We start from the raw sequence: 7,678 nt of genomic DNA, 5'->3' as shown, positions 1-7,678 counted from the left end.
GGCCAGCTTGGCTATGTCGATGGAGTGATCCGGCACCTTTTTGGTCTTCTCCGTCTCTTGAACAGCCGGTGCTTTGTAGTATTTGTATACTATGTAGAGAATCATTTGAACCACTCCCAAAAATGCACCCAATATGTTTGGAAGCTTCAATATTATAAATAAACAAAAAATAAATTCAGTAATTGTATTGATTATATAAGTCAATGTATAAAATTTCATATATATATATATATATATATATATAATAGTAACGGTGGGCATTGAAAGAGAATCCTTTTTTGTTAAAATGATTTTGGTTTCTTGGTATATTATTATTTATGGGTTCATATACATTTTAGGACTGTGGCCAAATGGTCAACATATGTATATAATATATGATTGCAATCATAAAGGAAAAATAAATATGCGTACGGTTTTCAAGTGATATATTCCTTTGCCACAATATTTTTTATTAACCTTTTACATAGTTGGAAGGACAAATAGACAAAAGGTGGCAACATCTTTTTCCTTTAGACATGAACCATCCACGTAACATATTATCTATGTATATTATATAGTTTAAAAAGGCATAAAACTAAATTAAATATGTATTATTATATACTTACCGCAACATAGAAGTCTTTAATGGAGAGACCGTAGAGAAGCCACGTCACGGCGCTAAGTGTGAGGAAGAAGGACAGAGAAAATGGCATGAACTCCACACTTTTTGTCCGAACCACCACTCTCTGCATCAAATTTTATTTTTCGCATTTTAATATTCCCCAAGTGAAACTATATATTATTATCATTTGTCAATTCCCAAGAATATGTTCTTCATATATATGAATATTGACTCTTTAGCATGACCGTTCGTCTGTCCATGCATATACGTACGTACGTGATGTACGAAAAATATAAGTGTATAGAGGTACGAAAGGACGTACGAAAACTATACGTAACGCTTGACCACTGATATATTAGGATGTTAAGACAGTGTTTTCGGGTTCACATGAACAATTAAAATGAAAACATATACGTATTTGTATGATATATATACGTACGATTATACTCAGAGGAGCTGCGAATACGCTGACGGAAAATCCGACGCAAATCCCTCCAAGCACTTTCGCCCGGTTCGATCCTTTGGTTAAGAGCTGACACACAAGAACAATGGCGCAAAACCCTAAGAAGTTCAAGAGCCCTATAACCTTCAAGGTTGATACCTGCAACGTCGTTTTATACGTAATTAATCAAACCATATATATATATATATATATATATATATATATATATGCGATATACGTATACGTGTATATGTATTAAAGATTCCGTCCCCTGGCTTTCTTGTGAGCGAAGGCGACGAAGAGGATGATGTAGATTGTCTCGATGAAGCATCCGACGCCATTTATGGTGATGAGAAGGAATCCCGACCCGTCTTTCTGCAAAGCGTAGTAAATCCAAAGCATCGCGCTGAAGAGTGCGGTAACGTACGGAAGCGATTGGAAACCCTCTGTCGATTTCTTCTTGCAGATCCTTACGAACGTCGGCCTAAACAACAAATCCAATACATACGTGTGTGTATATATATAAGTCTACGTTAATGAGAAAGAACAGACGAGAGAAGGTTATGGAGACGAGAAGATGGTACTACTCACACTGGGGCCAAAAACACGATGAACGATATGATGTTGCCTGCAAAACGCGTTATATAGAAGAATATAATGAGTTTTTTATCGTAAAAACTTCATTTATTTGCGTAAATGATGCGCTATACGGATAAATACCCATGATTCCGAATGCAAATGCCCATGCATTTTGAGTCGGTGCAATAGCCATATCGATTATCTTTATTTCTCTTTCTCTCCCTCGGATAGAAACTATCGAAGAAAAACGGAAAGGGAGAGATCGAAATCGAGAGAGAGAGAGAGATCTTTGAAACTGAGTTTGCTTCGTCGCTCTGAGTTCACAAAGCAAATGGTGTGAGATATATATAGAGGGAGAGACCGAGTTAGGGTGTGAAACTTTTGCATGTTGCAATAGAAGCCATTGTAGTGCGAAACGACGTCGTTTCCGCTAGAGGAAAAGACCATGAAAAATTATTGGTGTTAGATATTTTTTTTAAAAAATAATATATGTTGTACATTATTGGTTTATAATATATTGCATTCAAAACTTTATACCAAACCTTGGTTTATATTTTCATTGCATCGTATTCATAAAATGAACTACTTTACTTTATTGTTTTTTTTAAAAGAATCCAATAAAAAAATATGTTCAATATAGTGAAACTATACTAATTAAATAATGGTTCTTTTGGTATAACCAATTAGCATGGAGCACAATATTTCGTCCATTGATCGACCGCTAGCTTTCCAGCCAAATATTCGATAGGTCATATCTTAGTTTGATTTATATTGAAATAAATATATTGTTGAATTGTTTTATAATCATTCTTTCTAAAAAATTAACGAGAAAATTTATTTAATATATATTTCATATCGGTTCTCTGCGGCGATATAATAACCACGATGTAATTAATATATTTTTATATATAATGGAAAAAATATTTCATATTAATTCGATTTGTGTATACACCATCGGAAAAACGATGTAACTGTAAACCAACGAGTATCATATGAAATATATTATTGTGTATACCTTGATTGTTTTTTTAACAATTTTTTCTTTTACATGCGAGTTTTTTTAATAATATATATATATATATATATGAATATATCCAGCATAAATTGTATTTAGTATTATAAGACAAATTTTATAACAAAAAGGAAGAAAAAAAACGCTACTTACGAGATTTCCATTGGGGCGGTCCAAACCATGAAATCGTAACCGTGATCACCTCCTTTTATTCATCGTACCAGTCAAAGGTAACAACATTTTCCACTGGGTTCTTGCCACGTGTACTTTCATCATCCCTGCCTTGGGCACTATTGAGCTTCATGATTTGGCAGCAAAAATTAGGTTTATAGTTTATTTTTTTTTACATATAATTTATAAAGTACGATAACGTATAATAACCATTAGAGAAACTTAATAAAAAAATATTAGATTATAAAATAGAACAATGCTATTGCGTTTTATCTCAAAATTTGGCTTTAGATTGTCGCATGCGTGTAGGTAGGATTCACACCATTATGTTTTAGGCCAATCGACATCTATACAGTTTCATATTATCAAGCAAATACATGCTTCGTGTAAGCATAAATATCTAGCGGCGTTTTGATGTTTGTCAAACAATACTAGAATGGAATGATACTTTTATCCAATTCTGAATTTGATATAAATATCATTAGGTTTTGATTTTTTTTTTAACTGAATTAAATAAATGGAATATGACTCAGATTTAATATAAAACGAATGAATATAATTATGTATTGGAACCGATGGGTTTACTCCGTTGTAAAAAAAATGTATTTAAAACACAAATACGAAGAGAAATAGTAAAAAAGTATATCTTAAATAAAATGGATATAATACTTTAAAAATCCCAAAAATTAGATAAAAAATAATAGAAATATAAAATATTTATTAAATAATATATGAAGGTAGAGTTACAATTAAACTGATACAATACAAGAAAAAGTGATGTATATATGATTTTTTCTTGTCGATTTATCACAATAATATTTAAAACTATATAGAGAAAGATATTGATAACATCACATCATACAACATATGAGTGATGCATCATGCTTCACGTTTAATGATATGACTGCAGATGTATCATATGGGATCTGAAATCATTTGCAGAGTTCTTAAATATTCTCAATGAATTGACCAAATTAATAATGAGTGGAATCAAGAACATAACAAATCCCCACATTCTTCTTTTATTTTATTTTAAAAATTTTGAAGTGAGGAGTGTATAGAATTTACATGGCATATCTTCAACAAGTTAGGCTCATTTCTTTTCATGTCGTATCAATTTAACTAAGAAAAATTATAAGAAAGGGAAAATAAAGTTATTGTTCGAAAAAATAATAAATTTAATGAAAAAGAAACTTTTGAATGAAAAAAATAGAAATGAATGGAAATTAGTTTAAATGTGTAAGGTTTAAAGATATCGTTTAATAGTTGAAAGCCATTTAAGATATTTCTTGTCCAATTAAAAAAAAACATTATGTTTGTTTAAAATTGAAAACAAAAATAAAAGTAACGATATTCAAAGGTATTTGGATTCGGTTATACAAGATCAAATTGTTATAAATAAAATATAATATTATTTGAAGCGAAAAAAAATTATCGAAAAAATTAATCAAATTTAAATTAATGTAAAATTGAATAAATATAATTTAAAGAAAAAATTGAAAAAAAAATACTCAATCCTAATTGGCCACCGAAACGTCCATCAAAGTTTCTGATGATGTTTTTTTATGCCCTCCGAAGTTTTGCTTATTTATAATATTGCCACATAACTAAATTAAGCCTGAAAATAGTATTGTATTTAACTAAAATACGTTCTTTTTTTTTTTGCGATGTTATACGCATAACTACGTTGTTTGTATTCTATTTCACTTTCATTTTTTTTATAATCTATTTCATTTTCGTAATCTATTTTTTTTAAATAATTATAATTAGTGGAGGCAAAAATCTCACATTCGGCTTTTATTTTGTATTCGTCTAGCACGTGTACACGAAGATAACATATAATATGTGCACAATATGATATATGTTTTGCTGTGTTCTAGCTATAATTATTCAAATCGATTTTAAAAATGTCTGATATTTTTAATTAAGAGTTTAATTTGCTTTGCCTGCCTAGATTAAATATTATAATATTCTGAAATGAAGATATTAGAATAAATTTCATTAATATTATAAAATAATCTCGATTTGGATATCTAACTTATAAATATATTACAAAAATTAATCACGAACTATCTGATCAAGTTTTCTTTTTCCTATCACAGGCAGCTGGCAAAACCTGATCGCCGCGTACATCCTTAGACTTTTTTAATTAAAAATAATTTTATTAATTGTAATTCGAAGAACAAGACACTCTTTGAGATTTCTAATATACCATTCAACCTTTCACAAAAGATTATTCATTTAAGAAATTCTATGTTTTTGAAGAAGTTTTATATATATATATATATATATATATATATATATATATATATATATGTTTCCTACCAAGAAGTTGCAAGAATTACTAGTTCTTAAATTGTTTTATATCCCCTCGAAAAGTATATATATATATATATATATATATATATTTGAAAAACCAAGTGGTTACCAACAAGAAAGCCAAGCCTTAAAAGCTTCCTATAAAGACATGACCTACGAATAAACCGGTGAACAACTATTTATTTTCTCATCGCAATAATATTATATATTTTTTGGGCCATTTATTTGAATTCCCAAAAAAAAATAATTAGTATTTTATGACTTAAAAAGCTCAATACTTATACGCAACCCTGATTTGGAACTACGTTGTGTAGTGCTGATATAGCATATGTTTTAACACCGGGCTAAAAGTATATGCAATTAAAAATTATATTTATTTCATATTACTTTGTTGTACAATTGATATTTTTAATTGCTTAGAAAAATTATTGTGTTCCTTTTATTCAAACTAATTTATAAAAAATAAAAAAAATAAGCCAATAAAATTATTGCATACGCCTCAATTTTTACTTATCGAAAATGAGGGTATCAAAACAATATAACTCTTCAAATTCATGTGTGTGTATATATACAAACACACATATTAATGGTAACCAAATGTAAAAACATTTCATTAATCGTTCACAGAAAAATTCCCAAATTACAATTGCTAGTAATATTGGGAATGTTTATACAGTGGATTTGGAATTATTTATAAAATAACATCAACTTGTTTTGTTTCATGCATGTTCTGATTAAATGTAATTTCAGTAATATGCTATGGTTTAAAAATAATTAATTTGAGGAAACATATGAAATACCCAATTGAGAGGAAATGGATGGTCGGAAGAAAAAGAGAGGAAAATGACTGACAAATTAAAGGGGAGAAGAAAAGGAATGGAAAGTGGTGAGATCTCTGAAACCCTAATCGCAGCCACATGAAATCTTCCTTTTCTTTCTTCCCATTGGCTTACTGATGTGATTAAGGAATTAATTAATCATGGTTAACAATTTATAATCATTGATTAAACTCAGTGTGATTCCATGTTCCTTCCAACCAAGCAGATGCCTTATTCGACGGTCACAATTTCTTCCCAACCGTTCATGCTAATGCCGGTCATCACCTCCCTCAGTCTTTTCCTCCTCCGGAAATTACCAATTTAAAATGAATTTTCTCATAAAAATCGTTAGTATTGTTATGTATTGGCAAGTGATCGATGAATAGAACGGTTGAATGGACGGAGTTTTTGGATTTTTTAGAATACAAAAAAAAAGTAAATTTAGTTTTTTTAAAAATTTGGAAAACTATTTTAGTGAAAAAAATCAACTAAAACCAACAATGGAAAAATAAAAAACCAAAATCTAAAAAAAAAATTATAGTCGAAGTTAGGCAATTGATTATATTTTTCTCATATTTTGAGAAAATCAGGACATTCGACGATGTTACAATGTTTAAACATTGCTTAATCGGAATTTATTTAATAATTTTTTTATTTTTCGATTGATATCACTAAAAAATTTCTTTTACAGTTAACTATTGAATATAATAAAATATCAGTAACATAATATATATATATAGCTATAAATATTTTATGAATTCGAGAAATATATATTTTGAATTTTTTTATAACCAGGATGGTTTTCCAGGCCTTCGCCCCAACTATATCCACCCTAATCCTGAGATCAACCTTTGTATATGGATTATTTTGGTTTAGAAATTACATCTCTTTCCACCAAGTGAAATCGAACACCCGACCTTAATGTGTTTTGCACCCTCAGATCGACCACTTGACCATCCCATGGACCATTTTGAATGTTATTGTTTCATTTGAAAAATCTTCGTCATTAAAAAAAAATATACTCACCAAATATATTTGGAAAAGAGCAAGTTGGAAAGAGGTCAAAGTAGCATATTGGTGTAAAAATCATTGTCCATCAAAAGTGCTTCAACCTTATGGTGGTGATTTGCTTATGGCCTGAGACATCTCTCAAGAATATTCCCATTTTCACATCATTTCTCAATTCGCCTTTTTTTTAACTATTTATTGGCGCCCCATTAATAATAAATTTATAGAAATTGGAATCTTGCACGAATGATTCACGTTTAAACAATTATATCATGAATTTTCCACACATTCAGGGTAATTAGATCAAGATTTTACATAATCTTTTCAGATTTGGAAATTTTGCCTGTTTTTGAATATCTTTGTTATTTAGAAGATATAACATATATAAATAGAATTCATGTATATTGATACACAAACGAAAATATTATATGGGGTATGAATGATTTAATAAGAAATAACTAGTAACAATTTTAAAGTATTAGTGAAATAATACTTTAGAGGTTGTTCTTAATATATTGGCTAGCTATAAAGATAATCATCTCTTTTCCCCTTTAATAATTACACCACGCAAAACCATGAACTAATAAATAGAAATATATATCTTTTTTATATTTAAAATAAAATAAAATAAAGCTCTTTCATTTCTCTCCACACCGTTGCTTCCCAAACTTTGGGGATTCCATATATATATATATATATATATATATATATATATATATATATATATA

General features: G+C 29.0%; 1 protein-coding gene across 1 annotated transcript in view; it reads right to left on the bottom strand.

Moving 5' to 3' along the window:
• LOC104813253 (bidirectional sugar transporter SWEET13) overlaps positions 1 to 1,842 on the bottom strand; it is a 2,544-nt gene extending 702 nt beyond the window's left edge. The window contains exons 1-6 of the mRNA XM_010540820.2: positions 1,764 to 1,842; positions 1,635 to 1,671; positions 1,314 to 1,527; positions 1,041 to 1,202; positions 606 to 725; positions 4 to 144 (exon numbers count right to left, since the gene is read on the bottom strand). Of these exons, the coding sequence (XP_010539122.2) occupies positions 4 to 144; positions 606 to 725; positions 1,041 to 1,202; positions 1,314 to 1,527; positions 1,635 to 1,671; positions 1,764 to 1,815 (726 nt within the window). The 5' untranslated portion in view covers positions 1,816 to 1,842. The remainder of the gene's footprint in view (positions 1 to 3; positions 145 to 605; positions 726 to 1,040; positions 1,203 to 1,313; positions 1,528 to 1,634; positions 1,672 to 1,763) is intronic.
• Between the last annotated feature and the right edge of the window lie 5,836 nt (positions 1,843 to 7,678).

The sequence above is a fragment of the Tarenaya hassleriana genome, unplaced genomic scaffold (assembly GCF_000463585.1).
Source record: "Tarenaya hassleriana unplaced genomic scaffold, ASM46358v1 Cleome2, whole genome shotgun sequence".
NCBI classification, from domain to species: Eukaryota; Viridiplantae; Streptophyta; class Magnoliopsida; order Brassicales; family Cleomaceae; genus Tarenaya; species Tarenaya hassleriana.
Note: the sequence above shows the minus strand (reverse complement) of the source record. Positions and strands in the feature narration are given on the sequence as shown.